At 52.3% G+C, this 23,105-nt stretch overlaps 2 protein-coding genes across 4 annotated transcripts; one reads left to right on the top strand and one right to left on the bottom strand.

Moving 5' to 3' along the window:
* The first annotated feature begins 4,182 nt into the window (after window positions 1–4,182).
* Window positions 4,183–7,280, top strand: LOC106846277 (protein S100-A9-like). Of its 3 annotated transcripts, none has more exons than XM_014864984.3 (3): window positions 4,183–4,409; window positions 4,788–4,949; window positions 6,884–7,280. In XM_014864984.3, the coding sequence occupies exons 1-3, from the start codon at window positions 4,359–4,361 to the stop codon at window positions 7,181–7,183; spliced, it is 513 nt and encodes a 170-aa protein (XP_014720470.3). In that variant the 5' UTR covers window positions 4,183–4,358; the 3' UTR covers window positions 7,184–7,280. The 3 variants fall into 3 exon arrangements, with proteins under 3 accessions (XP_014720470.3, XP_070353690.1, XP_070353689.1); XM_070497589.1 differs by having other exon boundaries at window positions 4,253–4,409; window positions 4,792–4,949; XM_070497588.1 differs by having other exon boundaries at window positions 4,389–4,409; window positions 4,552–4,949.
* Window positions 7,281–19,373: 12,093 nt separating this feature from the next.
* Window positions 19,374–20,520, bottom strand: LOC123280814 (protein S100-A8-like). The gene is made up of 3 exons (XM_044758594.2): window positions 20,394–20,520; window positions 19,725–19,887; window positions 19,374–19,574 (listed from the first exon to the last, which is right to left on the bottom strand). The coding sequence occupies exons 2-3, from the start codon at window positions 19,863–19,865 to the stop codon at window positions 19,446–19,448; spliced, it is 270 nt and encodes an 89-aa protein (XP_044614529.1). The 5' UTR covers window positions 19,866–19,887; window positions 20,394–20,520; the 3' UTR covers window positions 19,374–19,445.
* Between the last annotated feature and the right edge of the window lie 2,585 nt (window positions 20,521–23,105).

Below are 23,105 nucleotides of genomic sequence, written 5' to 3'. Positions count from 1 at the left end.
GGTCAAGCATCTGCCAGTAGAGGGTCTCTGTTATAAACACTCCTCACTCCAAAAATATCTATGGAGTCCTTTAAAAAAAAGAAAGAAAAAGCCAAAAAAAAATAGCTTTATTGAGATCTAGTTCACATACCACACAACTCACCCATTTAAAGTGTAAGCAGTTGTTTTAAGAGGATGGTCAGCTCTTAATAAAGCCTGTTGTGCAAGAGCAAGGAAAGGGGTGCCTTCCTGGAAAGCAGCTCACTGAGGGGGTGGATCCTCGGGGGCACCCTGTATTCCCAGGTATACGGGGAACCCGGATGGGGAGTGGATTTCCTGCCATCTCCTTCAGGCCAGTAATTGCTTACATTGATACACCAACCCCAACAGCTGCCACTTCAGAGCCGGGGCCTGGGCTCTGGCTGGGCTCCCACTCAGTCAAGTGGTGTCTCCGACGGTCCCGGCTGCCCTGGGGGTGAACAGCTCCTGTTTTCAGCTTTAGGCCAGTGGTGTGGTGATTTGGTTTGGACAGTGTGGGCTGATCCCCAGACCAAGTCCTCACCCACGCCTTCTCATCTGCAGGGTCATGGGCTTCTCCAGTTCTGGGGTCCCGGAGGCTGGGAAGGGGCGGCCCTTGTTCTCTATGGAGGAAACCCTCTCCCTCTCGTTCTCTGTGGCGGGATGCAGGCTAGGGGAGCAGAGACCTCCACTGACTTCCGTTTGGATGCCCATGGAGGAGGTGTCTCACTGCCTCTCCCCTCCCTGAGTTTTCACCACCTTCCCCTAGTGTCTCTGCAGCTGGAGCAGGCGGAGGCCCTTGTATTAACTAAGCTGAATACTTGTGGGTCAGGGAGCTCCATGCTCTCAACTCCTGTGGGCATTAGCCTTAGTCTCTGGAATGCTGATGGCAGATTCACAGAATGGGGTCAAGTCACCAGAAAATGGTCGTCTTTCCCATCGGCAAAGTGAAAGAATGGCCATTTTTGTTTTTTTCAAGGCTCTTAGAAACAGCCACTTCCTAGACCTGAGCTCTAGAAGTTCCCACTGGACTGACGTTCTGAGTGGAACTCAAAGTCCCGGTTGGTGCCTTGGGCTGTACAGGGCCCTTAGCTGCCTTCTCCAATAAGCTGCATCCCTCTCTCTCTTCCCTCTTGATATGGAGCAGAGCTTTCTTGTCCCTTCTGGAATCAGCCTCGGTGACTCTAGCAGAGCTGGAAGCCCTCAGCACCGAGCCCTTTGTTCAGGGGTCTCTGCCATGACTCGGCCTGCCTGGTGCCCTGTTGGGCCCTAGTGCCTTCTCCAGGAGCTTTCTGGAGCGCAGAATCTGTCATCATCGGTCATCTTCCCAGGGTTCTAGGGAATCCTACCGGCACCATAACTGTTCAGAGCTCCAAGCTCACATTGCATGGCCTCTGCTTCTCCACCACGGTTGGAGGCTTTCTCTCCCCTTAGCCCTTGCAGTCCTGCCGGGCATCTCAGGGCCTCCTTCAGCTGTGCTTTCTCTGATGCCTGCCACTCTTACAATTTTCAGCCAGGTTCCCAGTCCTGCCTGGAATGCCTGCTCCCCTGAGGCTGTCCCTGTCAAATCCTGTCATCCACACCTCTCCTGGTACCTCACTGGCCACACTGTCTCCCCAGGGGGTTGGTTCTGAGCCACTGAGTGTCCTCATTCCCAGCACACTCCAGGCCCAGGCAGTGAGGCAGCCCCTTCTTGTCCAGGAAGAGCTTCAGCATCTGAAGAAACTCAGAGTCTGAGTGAGAGATGCTAACAAGTCATTTTGGAAGCATGCCTGACCCCTCTTCCTGTTTGCCTGGGTGCTCTCAAGAATTAGACATTTTAGCAAACAGAAAATGTTTTATTTTCCTTCTGTGCTTGCCAGAATATTTTGGCAATCACCTGGTATCTGTCCAGGGGACTAAAAGCATCCTGCAGATTCACAGGTGTCTGTTGTTCTGTCTTGTCTTGTAATGCACTTACGTGCTCCGCAGAGTCTCCTGTATTCTCAAATGCATATGGAATGCCATAGTAAAGGGAGGGAGAGAAAGCAGACAAAACTGAGCATCCCGCAGGCTTCCTCTGGTGCTGTCTCATCCCCTTTGAGGGGACCCTCAGAGCAGGCGGTGCTACTCCTGTTCAGCGGGTAGAAAGGTACAGGTACAGCACCAGAGGCAGAAGGCCTAGGGGTCTGCTGGTCGACATGGTGCCTCTGGCTCCCAGTACAGTAGCGCGCCCCTAAACCCGCGTGAAGAGGGTGGGTCTAATGTTGAGTGTTCCTACCGCCCAACACAGACACACAAACCAGAGCTCTCCGGAGACTTTGGGGGTGAGGGGTGTGTTTATAACCTCGACTGTGGGGACGGGATCACAGGTGTTCGCATATGTGCCAACTCATCAAATGGCACACAATAAATATGTGCAGTGTTTTGTATATCAATTATATTCCAATAAGCTGAAAACAAAATAGAGTTAATTTCACCTGAAAAATAAAAAAGGACACAGTGACCTTGGACACTCACCACCACAGCCAGTTTCCTAGTAGGATCACAGCCTTGTGTCAACATCAGTTATTGAAATCTGGGTAAGCAGTGCAGCCCATGGTGCTGAGTAAGCGGGAGGGGCGTCCAAAATGTAGTTGCAACATAATTCATGTGCTCAGAATAAAACCACCATTACACGCGTCTTGTTTTCCCCATCAATTGCTCATGCCCCTACCTGTCCAGTCTCTCCTCTTGCAGCCTCCCCAACCTGAACTATTCAAACACCCCAGGAGCTTTGTTCCTCCATTGCTGGGACCTGTTCTGCTTCCACATACCAAGGGGCAGGGAACTGGGATCTGACTCAGTTGTCCCCTAGAGCAGTTCCTTCTCATGGCATAAGGCGTGGCTGCTGAAGCCTGGTTGTGTGCTTTCAGGGAGGAACCTAGCCCACTGCTGCAGGGGTGCGCTGCAGGGTGGCCCGGGGCCATGCCCAGGCCTCGGTGGTGCCCCCGTGTGGCCCTGAGGCTCTGCTCCTCTCAGTTTGCATTGCTGTGGTAACTGGGCTAACACAAGGCACGCTGAGGGGAGTCTGTGGTGTTGAATGGAGGTCACCAGGCAAGACTCAGGAAGATTTTATGTCAGAGGCTTTGATAACCTCTTCGCACCTGGAGCTTTGATAGTGGTCATCTGCGTCCAACACGATAACTCCTTCTACTGCCGGGTTTGGGGGTTGGGAGGGGAAAGCAGGGGAAGGCGCAGAGGGAATGGTGTCTCCCTTTCTGAAAACCCTGGGATCCTTTTTGGGAATCGATCGAGTGATAGCTTCGCGGCCCAGAACAACTTAGGGAGATGCCTCCCTCCCCTTAGCCTCCCTCCTCCCAAAGGCATAAAGAGCTTCTTTAAGTGGACACTCCACTCGCCCTCACCGGGATAAGCTGGGAACTTGTTAGTTCAAACCATAGGAAGCAAAGTCTCTGCTTCCTGACCCTCCTACCTCTGTTCCCGCCTCACCAGGGAGCCTGTTCAGACTCTGTCTCCCCCCAACTGTGAGCTCAGCGAGGGGGGCCTGTGTCTGTCCTGCTCATGGCTGCTTCCCCCGCTGCCTGGCCAGCCAGTGACCAGCAGAGATGAGGGTCCCGGAAGTGTCTGTCAGAGGAAAGAGCCCCGACTCCCCTCTCTCCTCACCCGGGCTCAGAGGTTAGAGGCGATCAGAGACTCTCTCTGCATCTCCAGGGACGGAATCCCTGTAGACTCAGCATCTCCCATCTTTTGAAGCAAGGTCACCCTCCTCCTTGCTAACTTGGGCGCAAGTCTGGCTAGGTCACCAACCTTGCTCAGGTCCCTCTCTGGGCGTCATTTTCTGCACCTGCGATACAAGGTGCTGGACCAACTCCGAGGGCCCTTCTAACTCCGACCTACCCCTGTGAGTCTAGGAACCCACACCAACCCCTTGTTCTCTGAAGAGCACTTATCACAGAGTCAGGCAGGCTCAGAGGCGCAGCCATCCTCATTGGGCTGCCCACATGGGGGAGGCAGAGTGGGTCGGGCACCCCAGGTGTGCACAGCCCGCCGCCAGCCCCGGGCTAGCACAGGTGGGAAGGCACAGCCTCAAAGGGGGCAGGCAGAGCGGGTGCCAGAGGAGAGGCAGCTGGCTGGCTTGCCCAGGGAGGGCAGGGTTCGGGTGGAGGGGAGGTGAACTAACCAACCAGCTTCCTCCCAAACCAGCTCCAGGCGAGGGCCAAGAATTTCACAGAAAGGCAAAAGGAGCTATGTGAACATTACCTGCCCCACCCCGGCCCCTTTCTGGCAGTGACAGCCCAGCGCAAGGTTACCACCCTGCTCACCTGTGAAGCAATCTTCCCGCGAGAGGACTGCGTGTCCCGGCCCGGAGTGGCCTATAAATGCAGGGCCCGCACCACACAGTCCAACCCTCTGTGTGGCTCTCGGCTTGGGTAAGTGAGCTGCCAGCGACCTTGGGCAGGAGCCGGCCTGCCTACTTTCCTTACTCCTCCCCCATCTTCCTTTCAAACCGTCCACCAGGAAGCCCTCCTTGATTGACCTGCACATTCTAAAGCCTCCTTCATGTTTTCTTAGGTCCTGTTCTGCTGGATCGTTCTGTCCTCAAATGCTCTGCTTCTTGGCATTCTCCAGATATTCTAAACACCATTTCTCCATGTGTGGACAGGGTCGTCTCCCAACTCAGTTGCAGTCCACGTTTTCTTTTCTTCTGTGTTTCCCCCTTCATTTCCTGGAGCAGCCGGTAGGGGGTGTCCAGGAAGCTTGACAGCCTTTTCTTCTAAGAAGCTGAACCCTTGCTTGTCCATCCTCAGACAGAGTGCAGAAAAATGGCGGAACTGTCCCAGATGGAGCGCGACCTAGAGACCATCATCAATGTCTTCCACCAGTACTCTGTGCGGCTGGGGCACCCAGACACCCTGAACCAGAAGGAATTCAAACAGCTGGTTCAAAAAGAGCTGGCGAACTTCCTCCAGGTAGGGCTGGACTCCTGGCAGGTCTGACCCGGCCTGGTGAGAGTCTGGGCTGAGCATGGAGGATGGGGTACATCTGCAACTATCAAAGAGAAAATTCCAGCTCCTTCCACCCCTCCTCCAGAGGCAGCGGGGGCCCTGTCACTGGAAGTGCTGGAAGTTAGACGGCCCGAGAGGGTCAGGAAAGACTGACTGAGTGAACGTGTCCTGTGTGCCAGGTCCTGTCTTCGGCAGGGGCACGTAGTGGCGAACAGAGACCCACTGTCCTGATGGAAGAGATACACAGCAGAGATGCTGACCAATGCCTAGCACAGATAAATCCGGTGCCCACAAGTGCCTGAAAGAAAACATGCGAGGGCGCTGTGGTGATTGGGGCTGGATGGGGAGAGGTGACTCGTTAGGTGGACAAGAAGGGCCCTGCTGAGGAGGCGACATTTGAGCTGAGAGGGGAATGCTGAGGAGGGAAGCAGCTGAGGACGACCCTTGGCAGAAGGCGAGGAGACGCTAAGCCTCGGTAGGGACCTGAGGAGAAGACCTGAGAGGGCTTCTCATCCCAAGGGTCTCGTGGGAATCACACGCTGGGGGAAGGACCCAGCCCAGCACTGCATGTACAAAGCACTCAGTACCACGTGAGTTTATTTCCCTGGTCTGAAAATGGTTAAGCAGTTGTAGGACAAAGGAGGATTAGTTCCACTGGATCTTGTAGTCTTCTTTATAAATGTGGGCACTTTGGGGAAACTGAGGCCTGGACTAAGAAGGATGGGACATTGGGTCCCAGGCTCAGTTCGGATCCTGGAGCAGGCCAGCTTTCCCTGGAGCCCCTCCCCACCTTGGAAAGGTGGAGAATGCAGCAGTAGGAGGTCTTGGGGATGCTGACAGCTCCTATGAGGGGGAGCTCAGAGAGCAGGACGCTGGCTCAGGGCAGACAAGAGAGGGCACAGCCAAGAGGTTGTGTGGGCATGGCTTTCTGCCCTGTGACCCCTTCACCCGCCCCATCCCCCGACATCCTCTGCCAGAAGCAGAGTGACAGGCCCGGAGGGGAAGCTGGGACCTGGCCCATGGGAGGCTCAGGAGTGATGCTCTTCCTTGCAGCCATGGCTAAAGTGCAGGAAAGCAGAGCGTGTTGAAGCTCGGCAGGAGCAGGAAGGGCTGCGCATTGAGCTGGCACCCCAGGTTCTGGGGAGGGGCCTTAGCTGAGGGGTACCTGCCAGTGGGTGGCAGTCTTGTAACCAACTCCCTTCTGCCACGCCTTGACCCTTCACCTCACCTCGCGCCCCCTTGTGTGCCTTATCAGCCTTTGGGGGCAACGCAGCACCCACATTGCTCTCTGTCCCCACACAAGTTCGGAACCATCTTGTTTTACTCAGGTGCTCCCCACTGTGCAGGTTGAAATGAGTGTCACTAATTAGTGACCCTGAGGGGGCAGGGAGGGGCAGGGACCAGGAGGGAGCCAAGTGGACAGGAGTGCGGGGAATGGGACCAGACCAGGCTCGGAGTGGGATCAGAATGTGCATTTCCACCTTCTGCCCCCAAGCCTCGTCAATCTGCAAAAGCTGATGACCCTTCCAAGACAGTTTCCTCACGTCTTCCTCAAGGAAGATACCAAGTCTCTGTTAACATCTTTATGAGGACCAAATGAGGGGACGTTTCTCTCCTTACTGATTTGTGACCTCAGGCAAGGTGCTGGACCTCAGTTCCTCTTCTGTAAACAGAGAGAATCATGGCGCCTGAGTTGTCTGCGGAACGAGCGGGAAAGTGTCCAGCACACGCTCAGTGTCTCCTATGCTGTGGGCGCTCAGCCGTGGTCAGTTTTAATTTTTGAATAGAGTCCCAGGAGCCAGGTGTCCCTGTGCCTTTGCCATTGGTCATTTGCTGTGCTCCCTGTCCCCAGCCCTGGCCACATCCTGCCCTGACCATCCTGTGTCCTCCTCCCACAGAATGAGCAGAAGGATGAAGGAGCCATAAATCATATCCTGGAGGACCTGGACACCAATGAGGACAAGCAGCTCAGCTTCGAGGAGTTCATCATGCTGGTGATCAGGCTGACGCTCGCCTCTCACCAGAAGATGCACGAGAATGCCCCGAAACTACCAGGCCACCACCATGGAGGAGGCCTCGGGGAAGGTGGCTCCCAACATGAAGACAGCCACGAGGGCGATGGCCACAGCCACGAGGGCCATGGCCACAGCCATGGAGGCCATGGCCACAGCCACGGAGGCCACGGCCACAGCCACTAATCCGGAGGCCAGGCCACCCTGCCCTGCCCAACTAGGGCACAGTGCTGCGTGCCATACACCTTAGCTGAAGGATGAAATAAAGTCTTCCTCCAAGCAAGTGTGCTGTGTGCTTCTCCCACCATCCCCTTCCCAACCCGGCCCTGCAGAGGTCTGGGACTTAGACTGCCCAGCCTCTTTACTGGGGCTCAAGCCCTTCCTTCAGTAATAACAAATGAGGAGCAGTGACAATGTGGGGCTGTCCTGAGCTCCTTGGGCTCACCTCCCCGACTGTTTCCTTAGCTGTGACTTCAGGTCCTAGTCACCCCGTCCCAGCTCAGGACAACCTGGCCAGCCTGTCAAAATGCTCACTGTCATCATAGAAAGCAAAATGCGAGTATCCCTTCCTCTTGGTTTGGGGCAGCTAAAGACTGCCAGTCATCAAGCCCCTATGTTCCAAATGAGGAAAGCAGGCCTGGAGTGGAGAAGTGACCAGTCAAGAGCCCACAGTGGTAGAGCTGGTCAAGATGGCACAGAGAGAAAAGGGCGTGAATCCACCTTCTCCTGGGGCTGGATCTCCAGCTCCTTCTCCGGTGCTGAGTGTGAAGGAAGGAGCAGCCGGCCCTTTTGGCTCTCCCACGCCACCTGGTTTGATCGGGGCCCCAGGCTGCCTACCGTGGACTGAGGGGGTCCCTGTTCTGAGGGCGCAGGGCTCCGCTGGGGGTGCAGCAATTTGAGGGCTCTGACTCGAGGGCATGAGGGTGTTTCCGGGAACCACTAAGTGGGGAGCTTGGGGAGCGGACTTTAGAAGCCCCAGGCCCTCCCCTGTCTGACTTGGGGATGCAACCGCTGGAGAGACTCACTCTGACAGCCCTGTGCCCAAGCCTCATGTCCCGGGGTGGCCACCCCTTCTGCATGCAGCTTGGTACAGGGGAAAGAGAACTGACCAGAGACGGGGGGAGCCTGGGTTCTTCCCGTGGCCTCACCAGGACTAGATGCTTCCAGTAGGGTGGGGAGGGAAGGCTCCCCTCCTCGACTGCATCTGACAGCCTACTTATCACAATGTGCCCTAAATGTTCGTGACTCTGCCTCCCCTCTAGACCGAGAACTCCGTGAGGGCAAAGTGGGATCTGTCTTTGCTTTGTTCCCAGCACCTAGGGGAGGGGCTGGTAATGGCAGGTTCTCAGCAGCATTGCCGGTGCAGGTGTTCTGAAGCTCCCTCATCGCCGTGCTCAATTGTCAGGAGCAGGTGTGGAGAAGGAGGGAGGCAGAGGGTGGGCTCAAACCAGCAGATGGAAGGCTTCTGGGCACCATCACGGAACCTCAAACTGGAGGAGGGGCCGCGAGGTGCTGGGAATCCAGAGCCCCCAGGCTTTACTCAGTCATCTGGCCTTCACGGTTGCACAGAGAAGCTTCTATTCCAAGAAAAGGGTTTGTCTTGAAAAAGATTTGAATATCGTTGATTTAGTTCAGCCTGTCCCACCCCTATGACTGAGTGATTCTCCCCAGCACCCCTGCCACGTGTCTGGCCCAGCCCTTCCTGAACTCCTGCAGGAAAGGGAGCTTCCTCCTTGGCCCCGACACTGACGAAGTGTTTCGTTACATGGGCCACAGTCTGTCTCCTTGTGTCTGCCGAGCATTAACCCTGGTTTCCTTCCACATCCTTGGACACAGTATGAGTCTCCCCTTCCCTTCACGTGGCCAGCCACCCATTCTTAGAACATTTCCCCAAATCACATCCAGGCTGTCCCCAGCCTCTGCCTTCGCACCAGGAATGCTGTCCCCACCCTGGGGTCTCCGGTAAGTTCCTTAGGACCCACGAAGGCCCAGAACCATTGTCACTGCCTCCATGATGTCTGCCTTGACCACCTCAGGTATATGCATCTTCATCCTCCTCCAGGCCCCTAGAACTCTCTGACACTCCTACCATTGCACTTCCAGTGCAGAATTATAAGCCCTTATCTGCAAGTCTGACAATGGTCCTGAAGGCAGGGATTGTGGCTGACCTGCCCCATATCCCCAGGTGCCAGCGTGGAACACGCTCTCAGTGAGCTTTCTGGATGAGCGAGTGAAGGTGGGTGGTCCTAGGGCCCTACGGAGCTGGAGGCTGTGTGGTGAGAGTGTGAGGTGGGGCAGTTTGGGCATTAGGAGGATGCCCTCAGCCTGGCCACCTCGAGGCTGGGAGAGGGTGGAGCAGCTGAGCAGCAGGACGACAGGCACAGAGCTTCTGAGATGCCAAGCTCTCCATCTGCCTCCTCTCTCTGCTGGCTCAGTCCCAGTGTAGGAGGTGGTTCTAGAGCCCAGGGGAAGGTCTGGCCAGAAGCCACTCTCACAGGGCCTCTGGGATCCCTTTAAACATAGTTCGAGAGAGCTGGTCAAGTTGACTTAACCACTGCCATCCCATTAGCCCTTCTGTTCCAAAACTCCGGTTCTGTTGAGTAGAGGGGAGCCGGCTCCACCCTGGGATGAGGAAGGAGAGTGTCGGTGTCCAGTTCGGATTCTCACTCCAGGTGAGAATGGGTGAGCACCCCTATGGTTCTTGAGTCCTTTTGGGAAGAAGACCTTTGGGGGATTCCCCGGCATCCAGGTGACTAAGGGACAGAGAGCCTGTGGTGCATGCCGGCTTCCCAGTTCCTCTAAGGGGCGTTGTCCTGCTTGGCAGTGGAGCCTGAACCTCTGGATGCCTTTGTGGGAGGGGTGAGGAGGAACAGCGGCAGCCAGAGCTGCCAGACTCTGCCCAGACACCTCACGAACCTCTGACTGTGCTCTGGGGCCTGGGTGTTGCGAGATGCTTCCAGAACTGAGGGGAGAGAGGAATTCTCTAGTCATTCACCTGTTTGTCCACTCATCCACTCACTCAACAGACATTACTTGTGGACTTACTGTATGTGGGGTGTCACAGAGCCCTGTGAGGGGCGCCCAGGAGAAGTCAGGCCCCACCCTGTCATTAAGGAGTCCCAGGCCTGCAGGGCAGACAGCACATTCCTCAGATGACTCCAACGTGGAAAGTGAAAGGCCAGAGAGGGGTCACGTTTGGTGGGACTGTGAGGTGGGAAGGCCGTCCTGGAGTTGGCTGCCTCCCTGAGGGGGCAAATATTCGAGCCCCATCAAGGCTGGTGGTGCTGGTGCCACAGCATCAACATGCAGGCGCCTCAGAAAGAGGAGGGCACGTGTGTAAAGGCCTGGAGGGGGGCAGATGTGGGGCTGGAGCAGGACGAGGAGCCCAGGGGCTGTTTGAGGGGGAGGCAGGAGATACAGAGGGGAGCTGGGCAGACCCCAGGCCAAGAGCCTACGCTTTCCGCAGGAGAACGGGGGCAGGAGCACTGGGGCTTTTAGGGAGGACAATGACAGAGTCACACTTGTATTTTAGGAAAGTCTCTGCATCAGTGGTTTGTGGGATGGCTTTAGGGTGGGACTGAGATCACGGGCACTAGGCCCTGCAGCGGGCTGCCACCACAGTCCCAGTGAGAGCCAGAGAGAGACCGGGGTGGCGCTTCTCAGAGAAGCCGAATGCAGCCGGATCCCAAGGTGCCCCAGGCCCATCTCAACTGGCAGGCGCGTCCTGCAACCCCACAGGAGAGAGAGAGCTTGTGCTGTTTCCCTGAGAAAGGCCTCAGGGTTCATCAGTCCAGTGAGGCAATCTTGGCACAAGCCCTGCTCTGAAGTAAACTCCAGAATCCTCCCTCGACGCCCTGCCTTCCCTCCCTGCAGTTGTTGAAAGCATATTTCGGAAAGCCCTGTGTTGTGGATTATGACTTTCCAGTTACCAAAGCGACCGAAACTGACTGACAACAGGACTGAAACAACTGGTTGCTTAACCTGTTGCCTCTGGGCCTGAAACAACAGGCCTGGACCAACCCCTCTCCCGCAAGTCTTGGGTCAGCCCCAAGGCCGTGTGGACCCAACCCCCATCTTCAGAGATCCCACCACAGGAGAGACGGGGAGAGTGAGCACCCGGAGGGCCGCAGGGCCTCTTTCTGTGAGTACCCGCAGGATATCCCTTTCCACCGTGAGGTCTCCCATTTTTGCCCGTGTCCCCAGAACTGACTGTACAGTGAGGAGGGGTTGTTGCCAAGCTGAGGTGAGACGAGGAGGACGGTGGCCCAGCAGCAGGCTCAGTCGGGTAGCAGGACTCTGGCACGTGGCGTGGGGCAGCCCAGCGCAGTTCCAGTGTATTCCCTCCCTCTCCACCCCCTGCTCTCTCCCTTTTCTTGATGATCCGCCCCTCTCTCCCCTGCCCTTCCTGCATTCTCTCTCTGAGCCTTTCCCTCACTTGCTGCCTTCCGCCCTCCTGGTCTTGGTGGTGAGGTGCCGTCCCAAGTAGCTGGGCTCCTTCCAGGGACGGAAATGCCTTTGAGAGGGAACTAGGTCACATCTGACCAGGGATGACTCTTACAAATCAAAATTGCCTCAGCTTCCGAGGCACCTGTTCACAATGGAAGGAGAACATTCCAAGGGGAAAATAGTAGAAGGACCGAGGGTGTTGAGTTTGGAAAAGTGAGGACGGAGGTCATGACAACCGCCTTCAAATATTGCCGAGGTCTGAGGAGAGGGGTCTGCTCCACAGCAGGGCCTCCCAAACCCTCTGTGAGGGCTCATCTGCTTCCCACCTGGTCCTCCCCCGACCCCACAAGCAGCTCACTTGCATTTTGTATCAGCTGTTCATTCCCTCAGTGAGAAAACAGTAACTCGGTTCAATTAAACCAACATGGGGCAGGTGCTCATTCAGTCGGCTTATATTCCTGGAGGACCAAGTGCACGCAGGGCACTGTCCCAGGTGCTGGACCAGCGAGACAGGGCAACTCCCTGCTCTCTGAGAGCTTACCTCTAGGGCAATGTCGGGCAGTAAAGAAGCCATGGAATCAAGACAGATAATTTCAGATGGTGACGACTTCCATTAAGAAAATGAAAGAGAAGACACGATAAAGGGACTGTTGGGTGAGGTGGGGCCTCCCCGGGAGATATCAATGGAAATGAGGCTTGAAGGACAAGTTCTTTGGGAAACTTCTGGGGGGTTTAGCCAGGTAAGTGAGAATGGTATGACTTCTGTTTGGCGAGGATCATTCTGCTGCTGTGTGGAGGAGTTGGGGGATCTGGAGCAGAGGCTTGGGGACCAAATAAGATGCTGTTGAAGGGTTTATGGAGCCTGATCCTCAAGTCAAACATGAGCTCCCCTGCCCTCAAGGAGCCCCCAGTCTAACAGGAACAACTGATGCCAAATAGATATTTTCTATACTATCTTGTAGGTAGAGGTGTGTGACAAGCACAAGACGCCCTGGGAGCATGGGGCGGACGGGTGCTTTTTCCCCTTCTTTGTGGCTAGGGTGGAGGCAGGGTGGAGGGAAGGAGGGTTGAAGAAACTCCCCAGATTAATGCTGTGCTGAGCTTTGAAAGGGTCAGGGTTGACCATCTCTACGCCCAGCGCTGTTGTAGGTAATGAGAGAAATCAGAGAAGCAGAGAAGCCAGGGCCTCGTCCTGCAGATCTTCACAATCCAGTTGCTTTCCTTCAACTTTGAAGGCTTCTTATGTTGGCCAAGTTACAATGGCCAGTCCTAGTCATTCTTGTCCCAGGGGCTTCTGGTAGCCATCCATTGAATCCAGATCCTTCACCAGACTTCCAAAGCACCAACACACCAGTTGTCTTGGTTTGCCAGCAGCCTGCCTGAAATGTCTTCCTGAAGGGCAAGTGGTTGCACACACAGCACCCAAGAGTGGCATAGGTTTCCCTTATCACAGAATAATGCCCTTGCCCAGAGGGCTCTGTCAGACCAATGGCCCTGCAGGAGCCCAAGAGTGTGACAGGCAGGTAAGCCCCAGAGTCCTTACATTGAAATCTCTGGATGGGAGGTGGCAATATGGTGGGTGGGTGAGATCCCTGGAGGATGTGACCTGTGGGTTGGGCCTTGGTGGACAAGCAGGAGTCCTAGAGCTAAAGGTGGGCCCACCAGCCTGGTGCCTATAGCAGAATAGGCACTTCTGAAATGTTTGTGAATGAGGGAAGAGAGGGCACTTCAGACAAAGAGAGCAATGGGACAGTAGGTGCGGCACCCGAGAAGTCTGGAATTTCATGGGGAAAATGGAGCACATTCTGGAGACCAGGGCAAGAGGCTGATGGAGATGCTGGAGAGGACAGGTCCAGGCTCTGAGGTCCCGTGTTTCTTACAGTCCTCATGTCCATCTCCTTGTTTCGTGGTTCTGTCATAGTCAGGGGGCAAGGCTTTGCATTTTCATGGAGGGACTAGAGGTGACGTAGCCCAAACATGCCCTTTACAGATGGAGAGATGGAGGGCAGAGCAGGGAGGGCACCTGCTCCAACTCTCTGAGCTGTGAGGTTGGTGTGCTGGGCGTCTAGTCAAGTGCACTGGATTCCAGGTTGAGGGCTCCCTTATGATCCTCAGGTGCCTCTCCCAATGTATTTTGATCAAGCTTTGGGGCCCTTACAGTCTTTCTAAATATGATTTAAGTTCAATTTGTGGTTCAGTTGGCTGTTTGAACAAAATTGTGGCTGGTGAATGTTTTCCCAAATACTCTAGGTCTTGTTCTTGTTGGCTGGTTGTTGGTTTTCACCATCTGGAATACTATACACCTATCAGCAGGGTCACAGATATCTGTGAGGCATGAAGCAAGGACCAAGTTTGCAGAAAACAGCTGGGTCCAGTTTAAAGGCATTTACAGGATGACAGAGGCTCCCGGCCCTTGGGTACTTGTGTGACACTGGTCAGCTTTAACTATCCAACTTAGCCCTAAAAGTAACCTCAGTCTTTGCTTTTACCTAAAACTCCCTTCCCCAGTTGTGGCTGTGGTAGAGAGAGAGCTGACCCACTCTCACTATTGCCTCCTACATAAAGTAGTGTCTACCTCTTAGTGCTAATGTCTGTTGAGTGCTTACTCAGCATCAGGTGCTGTACTAACTGCTTTCCAAGTGCTGTCAGATGACCTCATCCTCACATCAACTCTGGGAGAGAGGTGCTACTCTTGTCCCCATTTTATCGATGGGAAAACTGAGGCTTGGAGATTTTAAGTAACTTGTCAAGGTCTCACAATTAGGAAGTGGTAAAACTAGGATCTGAACCCAGAAATATAACTTCCTCCTCATACTCTTGGCCAGGACCCTTTAGGTGCCCAAGAGGACCCTTCTACCAACCCTTCTACAACTTATTCCATGTTCTCCTCCATCCCATGGAAGGATCTCAGAACGTTAACACTGATGACACCTGGGTGTCCACCTACTCTAAACTCTTCTAAGTGAATTTTGTGAATTCCTTTGGATTCTTCAAAAAGGAAGAAAACAGAGGTCCAGAGAGGCAAAGTGATTTGCCCAAGATCACTTAGCAAGTGAGGGCTTTCCCTGAGTGCTCCCCCGTTCTCATCTGCTGATGGAAGCCTTCTAGGCTTGGGCCATTCCAGGACCACTTTCTCTGGGTCCTGAATTTATTTGTCCTCTGCCTATTTCACTTCAGCCCATCTTCAGCCTTTGCAACCATCCCCATGCCCTGGAGAGGGGTCTCCACAGGCTCCTCTTCCTCCCGTACTTTCCATACTTCCCTTCTGACTTGGCTTTGCCTCAGATCCACATCTCATAGATCAGTAGTTTCCTTGGATCGGTGGTCCAGCAGACCTCCATCCCCAGGCCTCTGTCATCAGGATTTCCTTTCCCATCCACCTACCCAACCCCTGGACCTGCATCCTTGGCAGAAGACGCCTCCAGCTTCCCTTAACACTGTGCACCTCCTTCTGTTAAGCCAGACTGCCTAGCACCTGCTTTATGATAGTTGATGTCTCTGCATCTCCTCCAGATTATGATCTCCTTGAGGCCAGGGCTTTATTCATGGCTCTACCTTCCATGCTTAGCATGTTGCCTGGTCCACAGTTTATGCTGAGTGAATAAATGCTAAATAAATAAAAGCATGAATGAGTGAATGAACAAATGAATGAACATCAGGTCTGTTCACCATTGCCCTGTGGTTTTGCTTGGAGCCACTGACTGTGATTACATGTAATCACATAATATATAGTATATGATTGTATGTAATCACATTATACATATCATTACACATTATATATATTATATATGATGTATTTGATTCAGGTGGAAAATAAAATAGAGGGAGGAGAGGGAAGGGAAGAAGGATCGGGAGAAGCCTGGAAAGAGGAGGTGGACTGAAGCCAGGGACTCCACATTTACTGTGTGCCATCCACAGAGAGGAGTCCTCACTGCAGAATCCCACGTCATTGGTGGGTCCCTTGTCTCTAAGCCCGTGGCAGGCAGATGGTTATTCCAACCTCTGCAGGGCTGAGGGACTCAAAGTTCTCACCCTTAGCCTGACACACGGGAGCCCCTGTCCCCGACTGGGTTTCTCACTGTAACCAAGGTCCTCAGTTAAGAGTGAGGGGACACAAAGGGTAGGTTCTTCTCCTCAAGGGTGCTATTCATCAAAGAGGGAGGCAATTCTGCTGGTGCCTAAATAGAGGCAACTGTCCTGACTGTGTTTTTAGTCACTGGGAAGGAGCCATGGCAGTTTCTTCACATGGCTATTCAAACACAAAACAAAACAAAGCAGAACAGAGGCTTATTTGCACCCGGTCAAACCAGCACTCCTTTCCCATCCCCAGGACAGACAGCCTATGTCCTCACATCCCGCTGATGCCTTTGGAGCTTTTCTCCTTCTAGAGAGCAGTCAAGGCCCGTGCAACTTGATTTTGCCCTCCCCCATCAGTGGTGACTGTTGTTCCATCTGATACCCAGTGACAAATTGAAATGGCAAGCAACAGGATATATTGGAGTATATGAGGAAGCCATTTGGTATAAACCTAATTCGGCCTGACTTTGTTTTTTTTCCAAAAGGGCCTGACTGTGGCTGTTGAGCACGCATTGCATATCTACTTTAAAACATTTCCTATGGCAAGAACGAATGGCCTTAAGATAAAGGTGCAACTTCCCCCCACATTGGCATTTCCTTAAGGATAAGCATCTTTCCTTGGCTAGGAACTGATTGCTGTGCTCACCTTTGACCACCCAGCTCACCTATGACCACCCAGCTCGAGACAGCAGACCTGCCACCCTGCTGTGTTCACCCAGACAGCAGACCTACCTGCTGTTTCCGTCAATCGCTGTGCCGACAGAGCAGTCTCGTGACTATTGCAAAAGGGACATTTCAATCCTAGGTGAAATATCCTCTCTGGGGGTATATAACCACTCTGTGCACCCCACTTCTTTGGTGCCCTTTCTTCCTTCAGGAAGAAAGGCCCCGGACCATGGTCTTCAAATTTTAGCTCAGAATAAACTCTCCCAAATTTTCATTTATAGATTGGTTATGGATTATTTTCGTCGACACCAGAGTGACGGTTCCAAGTTCTCTTCCTCCAGCTCTGAAGGACCAGAGTCCCCTGTGCTCACAGAATGTGGTGGTGAGACTTCCTCTGTGGTTTGGAGAAAGCCTTCCCCTCTCTGGGCTTTAGTATTCTTCTGTTTAAAATGAGGAGTTTGGACCACTTCTAGAGCTGAGTAGAGTTTTCAGTTTACTTCACCTCTCTGTGCCTCACTTTCCTTATTAGTAAAATTGGACAATAACAGGACCTACCTTGAGAATCGAGACTGGACGTGTAAAGCTGGAAGAACTCAGTAAATAAGAGGTATTATTTTTAGTTATCTTTTCATTCGTTTACACAAGTCTCGGTGAGCAGCTTCCATGTGCCAGACACTCATGCCAGATGCTGGGGGAGCTTGGTGAGAGAGTCGCAATACATGGGGGAGACACAATCTTATAACCCGAATTTCAAATCCCACGTAAACTCTGGGGAGCTGAGGACGAGACCTGCACAGTGCCAACACACAGCAGGTATTGAAGAAATGCTTGCTGAAGCCATGCTGGAATGAAAGAGGGAATCATCTGTGAATGAATGAGCAGTGCAGGCACAGCCCAGGAATACCTGAAAGGAAACTTCAGGTGCATTCCCTGAGGGGTCAGCCCTCCATCATTTGAGCTAATTAATGGAGGAAGTGCGGACAAAGGCAAGCAGCTGATCCTGAGTGCCCCCTCCTCAGGCTGTTAGGAGATCTCTGTGGTTTTAGGCAGTCCTGGCAGATGCCTGGGGCGCCTCTCCTGGGTGCTCCCACAGTGCCCTCTGCTGCCTCTATCGAAGCGCGTTTCACTGTGGACCAAGGAACTCAGAGGCAACCGCGCAGGATTAAGGCGCCTGGAGAAAACTGGTGAAGCTGGCTGGGCCCGAGAACAAGGGCAGCACCAGGAGGGTGACTTGTGGCAACTGATGTGGGGCCTTGGGTTGGGGACACTAGGGAGTGGTGGAGGCTGTGGGGAGTGGGAGTGGTCCTAACTTGAAAGGACAGCCGACAGTCAGCCTCAAGAGAAGGTGGGAGCGCGTGAAAGTGGACCAGGAGCTGCCGGACCTCGTGAAGGTCCAGGAAATCTAAATTTTTAGGTGAAAAGTCCCACTTATAAATTTGTCAAGTAATTTTAAAGGAAAATCAAAACATTGACAATGAAGCCTTGTGTGTGCCGAGCGAAGTGTGATGAAGGCTGATGGTGTGTAACCTCTGCTCAGCCTGGAGTTGTTGACTTTGCGGGGTGAATCCTCTGCTCTGCTGTGGCTCCTCCAGGCAGGGACGCTGCTTGACTCGGCTCTGCAGTCCTAGGACGGAGCCAGGGCCTGGCTCGGTGGGCATTGGACGGACATTTGTTGAATGAATAAATGCAGGAGTGCCCTTTCGGCAGAGCCATCGGCTGTGAGCATATAGTGTGGACTCAGGATGAAAGTAAAAAGGGAGGCGGGGCAGAAGAGGATCAGCGGTTGGCAGGAGTGAGCAGCTAGACAGCTGCCTACAACTCCAATTTCATTTCAGAGATACATGGTAGACAAGTAAAGAACCCTGGTTGACAGATTCTGGTGAGAGCTCCCTACCCCCTTCTCCATCACTAACACCACTGTGATGGTGAGGGTGACAGAAAATCCCAAGGCCCAGCGTGCTGTCTAAAGTGACTATAGAGGAGCCATTTTAAAATGGTGTCAGAGCTGCCTTTCCAGAGAAACGACTTTGCTGTCCTGAACCTTGGACTGGGCCAATTTAGACCGGGCCAAAGTGACAATGGTTTTATGTGTCAGCAGGAGAACGAACATCCTGATCACAAAGACTGAGGACTGTGGCCTTGCTCAAGATAGAGTCAATAGTCATTCAATGTTTAGCCAAAACTAGGTCTCTGCCTCCACATTTAATTAAAATTCTTTGTAACACAACCTTCCTTCTTTGCCTTAAAAGCCTCTGACTTTTAGTCCCAGGTGGGACACTATTTGGGTTTCTGTCTGAATCTGTGCTGCCCTAATTGCAATTCTTAGATCCCAGATAATGGTTTCCCTCTTAAATTGGTTTTTGTTTTCACTGGTTGACAATGGACCCTCAGTTTGAGGGTTGGGTTCTGGTGAGAGGCGCCAGTTTTCTTCTGGCCTCCCCATTTTACCAGGCCCTTGGACAATCCAGAGTAAGGAACGGGAGGCTATTTTAGATGATTCACTAATCATCAGAGCATTTAGCCCACTGGGCAGCATTTGAATACCCTATTCTTTGAGTTGAGTTTTATTAATGTCTTTGCTGATCTGCCCATTCCTTTATTTAATGAAGTTAGGAGGTTGAGAGTGGAGAAGGAAAGAAAACTTCCAAAATCTCTAAGGAGAAATTATATTGTGGGGCCAGGGGGCTATCAGTGTAATTAATGTAGGACTCTCAACATCCACCTATAGTCACACCACACACACAATCAGTCTCTCTCTGTGTTTCTCTCTCTCTCACACACACAGAACCTTCTACGTAGTTATCTCTCTAATTTCCCAAGAGCGGCATCTAAGACATTTAGCTGGAAATTAAAGTTTATTTTAAAGAACACTATGAAATTCCCTATGTGACCCTGTTCCCATATCATCCATTTGGGACAAGCTGGAAAATCATCAGCTATAGTGTCTTGGACTTTTCAGAATTCTTAAGTCCTGGAACCAATGACTCAGGACCGTGAGGCTGGAAGAGACTCGGGAACAGTTTGGGGAGAACACGGGGAGGAAACATACAGTGGTGGGGACTGAAGGTTCCCAGAGATGCGGAGTGGGAGACGACACAGGCCTATTTTTCTTCCTTTGGGTTTTCCAGTTCTCCCTCCACCCGCCGGGAACGTCATTCCGCCAGAGAAAAGCAGGAGACCAAGAGAGTCCTGAGGCATCAGCTACTTTATTGTTGTGCAGGGACAAGTCCAAGGGCCAGCCCCACGGGTCATAGCTCTGCTACTCCTGGTGGCTTGCTTCGTGGGCTGCCAGGGCCACCTTGATCACCAGGATGAGGAACTCCTCGAAGTTAATGGCACCATCCGCAGTGAAGTCCAACTCTTTGAACCAGGCGTCTGCATTCTTTTCCTGTCAAGATTGAGGAGAAAGAGGCCAGTGTCTGAAGATCTCAGGGAGAGCTGAGGCCTGGCTGTCTCCACAGAGCAGCACAGGGGAGCAGTGACTCAGGGCCTCCTCAGAGCCTGGCAGAGAACCCCAACCACACCATCCCCTCCTCACCTTCGTGTACTGGGGACACTCTGTCTCTAACAATTTCTTCAAGTCGTCCTTATAGACGGCGTGGTAATTCCCTTTAACCAGGGAGTACTTGTGGTAGACATCAATGAGGGAGTCCATGGCTTTCTCCAGGTCTGTCAGCATGGTGCCCAGGGATTTGCCCCACCTGGAAGAGAAAGCTCATGGGGATCTCAGAGTGGGGATGGTGCCTCTGCCCACAGCAGACTGAAGACTAGGGGCATACTCAGAAGGTTCATATCCCAAGTCATGGCTTTGTCCTGGCCTGTACCACCTAATAACTAAAACCAGCGATGGCTACGGCTATGATGGGAATGGGAGGGACCACATGGATACATGGTTGGGAGGGCTTAGGGTCACACACACACACACACACACACACACACACTCTCAAAGTGCCTGCTAACTCTCCCTATGCCCTCTCCCTCTGCCCAAAAAGGGCCTAACTTGGGAAACGAATATGCCCTCACCTGAAAATGCTAGAGGATTCGGCTTTTTCTCTGTCCCTGTCTCACTCTCCTCCTCCAGGAGCTCTGGATTTTGGTCCAGACCTCCCTGAGCTTTCTCTCCCCCTCTCAGAAAAGGCTGCTCCACTCCCTGGCCCTCCCTAAAGGAAGGCCAAAGTGTGGGGCAGACAGGGACGATCGCACTCACCTGGTCTCCCTGAAACAGAGTTGACAGAGGATATGCAGGGCTGAGTGTCAGCTCCCTTTATAGCAGCTGGGCTTGGCCAGCTGCCCGGGGCCTCAGGCCAGCCAGAGCAGCTGCTCACTTCCAGAACGGCTACGCCTCTGGTTTCCCAACCAGGTGAATGGGGCAATCACTGCGCAGAAGGAAAATTTCTGATGGGGCGGAGGTTAGCGTGGTGAGTGGAAGACAGAAGGCGTTTTCCAGGCAGCAGTGCTCTGCAGGAGAATCTACGAGGAGGCCATGGAGAGGACTCCTTTTGTGGGCCGCTGGCATCCCCTGGCCTGGCCAAGCAGGATGCCCACTCCTGAGTCCTCCCTCCTGATGATGATTCTAATCCCATTCACTGTGTCCTGTCTGTGCATCTCTGAAATGGAATTGAAGTTGAATGCAACATTTTGAGTGTACGCCTTTATACACGAAGACGCCTAAAAGATTAGGAACACTTGTTCTAGCTGCTGGGTTTTTGTAAAGAAAAGGAGAGTATGTCTGTTATTGTTGTTGTTTTTGTGTGGTTGTGTAATGGCCAAAGGGGGTCGTCTATTTGTCACAAGACACGCCAACAGTTAAGAGGCAAGGTGGTAGGAGAGAAAGGGTCTTTAATTACAGCTTGTTAGCAAGGAGGAAGATGGAAGACTGGTGTCCAAGAACCATCTTAAAACTCCAAAATTCTGAAGCAGTTATATAGGACAAACGGGCTGAAGGGAGGGGGTCTCAGAATGTTGACCTTCTGGCTTTGTAGTCCTTGAGACTACAGAGCATCCCTTTTTTTGGTCATTGGTGACAGATGCCAGCAGAGGGCTTTTCCCTGAAGGTTGTTACATCCCTGGAAAAGCTGAAAGAACAAAGTTATTGCCCTCTTGGAACAGGGAGGTCTATGTGTAAGCCAAGGTTACGAAAAGAGCAGACCGTGCATATTTCTCCCAAGCAGGTGTGGACTTCTCTAAGCTACATGAAAACGAAAGCTTTGCTAACAAGGCAAAGGGGGTGTTTGTGGATCAGGGTCATTGATAGTCCTAACATGGTTCCCCTCTATAAGATGGCTTCCCTTATGCTAACCTATGTTAACCATTGGCTGTACTTTCTTAGCTATTTAGGTGGCGCTAAGTTTCCCGCGTCAGTTGTATCCCTCAGCATTATCATATGCTGGTGTAGGGAATACGCCGTTGTGTCCAGTCTGGCTCTTCCTGCTGAAGTTGGGTGCCCTGAGGGGACCACGGCATGGACGAGATTTACTCTCTTTTTAAAACGAGCCCGGGGTGCCTAAGGGTGAACTGCTGGGCTATTGACCTGGAAGCCTTGGTGGTTAAGATGGATATACATTTTATTTCAATTTTAATGGCTAAATATATTAGCAAACCTTTCAACATCGATTTTAGGCCACCTTTTATCGTACCCACAAGAATGGATTGAATTCCTGCCGGTATCCAGGAGAAAAGGTTAGTAAACCAATCACCTGTTTCTGACAGGAAAGGGGTCCTCTGGTTTTAGGTCATTTGTATCCAGGTGGCTTGTTCTCTTATTTTATTAACACTGGCTTCTACTTGGGAAGAAGTATTGATACAAGCGCGGCCGGTGGTGTTAGCAACTGTATACACGCCACCTTGTTCTGCAAGGACGTCATCCAGAGCTGTCCTGTCATCCAAGACGACTTTGGCTCACGAGTCAAGAGAGGCTTGTAAATTAGTGAGAGAGTTAGTGGTTTCATTAGCTGTAATTTCAAGAGTACGAGCTAAGGTCCGAAGGACACATTGGTGGGCTGCAATTGCCCACCAAGCTAACAGACTAGACCCAAAGAAGTAAGCATCCCCATCAGGAATTCCACCGGGCAAACCTGGGCTGACTCTAGTGAGCAGGTTTAGGGAGTTTGTCCTTTGTTTAGCTTCTTCATTAGAACATAAGTAAAGAGGTATTGCAAGGGTGTCCAACAGGCATTGTCCTGAGTCTGCTGGACTCCACAGACAGTTGTGTGCCCAGCGTATTCTGCTATGACTGCATATGAATATATATCCTTCAGGGGGACAATACACATGGTCAATGTCTATGCTGATGGCCAGTGCAGGCTTTTCCACTCAATTGTGACCTGGAAAATCTGAGTCTGTGGGTTCTCCAGGGGTGATTTGGATTACAGACAAGGATGGTTTGGTGTTTATAAGGAGTTGTGTACCTATGCCAGATTTAATCAGAATATCTGGGTTGCCTTTTTGAAACTTGCACAGAAATAAAATCCAGCATCCAGGGAGGTGTCATTGTTAATACAATTTAAAAGTCTAAATTATTTCTTTTCGTGGTTCTGCAACAGTTGTGATCTGAGGGAAATGGTGCCCATTAAAAAGAAAGAACAGTTCTCAGCTCACTTCAATTTCTCTCAACCAGGTAACGGAGCCCATTGGGGAGGTAGACGATAAGGCACAGTGTAGGGTAACATGGTTGCCAGGTGTTACATTGAGCGTCCTTTTTAGTTGAACTATCTGGGAAGCCTTAGTGTCTGATACTTGAGTCCATGGGTGAGAGCTCTTGTTTGAAAATAACTGTAAGGAATTTCTTAATTCTTACTGCCTAAATCCATATGTGGGGATTTCAATTGGGGAAGTTGTACACATGCGCAACGTATTGGTTTCTGGAGAAGGCATAACATATTTGTGCCGTTTTCTCTTTAAGGCAGGTAAGAGTGCCCTG

Source organism: Equus asinus, chromosome 25 (assembly GCF_041296235.1).
Source record: "Equus asinus isolate D_3611 breed Donkey chromosome 25, EquAss-T2T_v2, whole genome shotgun sequence".
Taxonomy (NCBI): Eukaryota; Metazoa; Chordata; class Mammalia; order Perissodactyla; family Equidae; genus Equus; species Equus asinus.
The sequence above is the reverse complement of the archived record's forward strand: the minus strand, read 5'-3'. Positions and strand labels throughout refer to the sequence as shown.

Excerpts from the sequence above, each read along its gene's own strand:
- LOC106846277 (XM_014864984.3), top strand. The coding sequence starts at position 4,359 with ATGCAGGGCCCGCACCACACAGTCCAACCCTCTGTGTGGCTCTCGGCT. Across the intron at positions 4,410-4,787 it reads CTGTGTGGCTCTCGGCTTGG|ACAGAGTGCAGAAAAATGGC; the intron begins GTAAGTGAGCTG and ends GTCCATCCTCAG. Across the intron at positions 4,950-6,883 it reads AGCTGGCGAACTTCCTCCAG|AATGAGCAGAAGGATGAAGG; the intron begins GTAGGGCTGGAC and ends CTCCTCCCACAG.
- LOC123280814 (XM_044758594.2), bottom strand. The coding sequence starts at position 19,865 with ATGCTGACAGACCTGGAGAAAGCCATGGACTCCCTCATTGATGTCTAC. Across the intron at positions 19,575-19,724 it reads AGTGTCCCCAGTACACGAAG|GAAAAGAATGCAGACGCCTG; the intron begins GTGAGGAGGGGA and ends CAATCTTGACAG.